General features: G+C 67.9%; 1 protein-coding gene across 1 annotated transcript in view; it reads left to right on the top strand.

Moving 5' to 3' along the window:
• The first annotated feature begins 546 nt into the window (after positions 1–546).
• XKR5 (XK related 5) overlaps positions 547–1,173 on the top strand; it is a 21,699-nt gene continuing 21,072 nt past the window's right edge. Inside the window, exon 1 of the mRNA XM_019652693.1 lies at positions 547–622. Coding sequence (XP_019508238.1) covers positions 553–622 — 70 coding nt within the window. The 5' untranslated portion in view covers positions 547–552. The remainder of the gene's footprint in view (positions 623–1,173) is intronic.

Below are 1,173 nucleotides of genomic sequence, written 5' to 3'. Positions count from 1 at the left end.
CTTGCAAATTGGAATCCTGACTCCCCCTAAAGCCCATCTAGAAAAAGCTTTTGTGAGGGCAGCGACGGGGACGGATTTGAAGGTGAGATGCAGAGGACAAGGACGAGCCAGTTAACACGCCCTGTAAGGTTTCAGACCCACTAAGGGCTCTAACGCACCGCCCCCATAGCCGCACTCCCTGACTCGTGGTTAACCCGCCTGCCAGTCAGCGGCCGGTCAACCGTTAGCCACTCTCCGGGCTAAGCGACCTGCAGTCCTGCAGGTCACCAAGCTCTTCTCCAGGGCTCGCTGTAAGGCTGGGGACAGTGAGGAAACGCTCCTGCCCACATCGAGAGACCCCATCTGATCCGTACTTTCCGGCCCAGCAGCCAGAAAACTCAGCGCTCCCTCCGTCTCCCCGCTGGTGACGTGGGATAAACCAGAGCCAGGCACCGCACGTCTAACCGCTGGGGCCCAAGCGCCTCCCGCAGTCGGGTCTCCGCCGGAAGCACCCCCCCCCAGACTCAGGCGCGCGCAGGGGGCGGGGCGGGGGCGCGGGCGCGGCGGCGGAGGATGCACGCGGGGCTGCACGCGGGGCTGCTGGGGCTCTCCGCCCTGCTGCTGGCGGCCGAGCAGAGCGCGCGTGAGTGCCGGGAAGCCCGAGGGGGGCGCCTGCCACGCTCACCCCTCCAACACCCCAACCCCTTCCCTCACCACCCCTGCCCCGGCGTCCGCCCAGCGCTGCGCGCCAGTGTAGCACGGTGCACCCCAACCGCCTGCTGAGGACGTCCGCCCGGTCCTGAGTGGACCCCCGCAATGCGCGATCCTCCGTGCATGGGTGATTCCCCGCACCATGATGCATGACCTCCCGTGCATGAGACCTCCAGTGGATGCACGCCCTCCCCCCACCCCGCGGATGCACGGTCCTGGGTGGGATGCGCGGCCTCTCCCCGCGAATGCATGGTCCTCCCACAGAGCCCGGGCACTTGTATCCCGCCCCTCCCTCCAGAAAGGCCTCCTGGACTCAGCAAAGTGCAAAGCGCTGCGGGTGCGAGACGGGCCGTAGGTGGGCCTGGCGCGCCCTGCCTCTCCCGGCCACCCCGGCTGGCCTACGGGTCTCGGGCTGCTTAGGGGCGGGCTGAGGGGGCGTGGGACGCGGCTCGGTGTCCACACAGCCCTGGAGGTCTGTGATCT

Source organism: Hipposideros armiger, unplaced genomic scaffold (assembly GCF_001890085.2).
Source record: "Hipposideros armiger isolate ML-2016 unplaced genomic scaffold, ASM189008v1 scaffold_185, whole genome shotgun sequence".
NCBI lineage: Eukaryota > Metazoa > Chordata > Mammalia > Chiroptera > Hipposideridae > Hipposideros > Hipposideros armiger.
The sequence above is the reverse complement of the archived record's forward strand: the minus strand, read 5'-3'. Positions and strand labels throughout refer to the sequence as shown.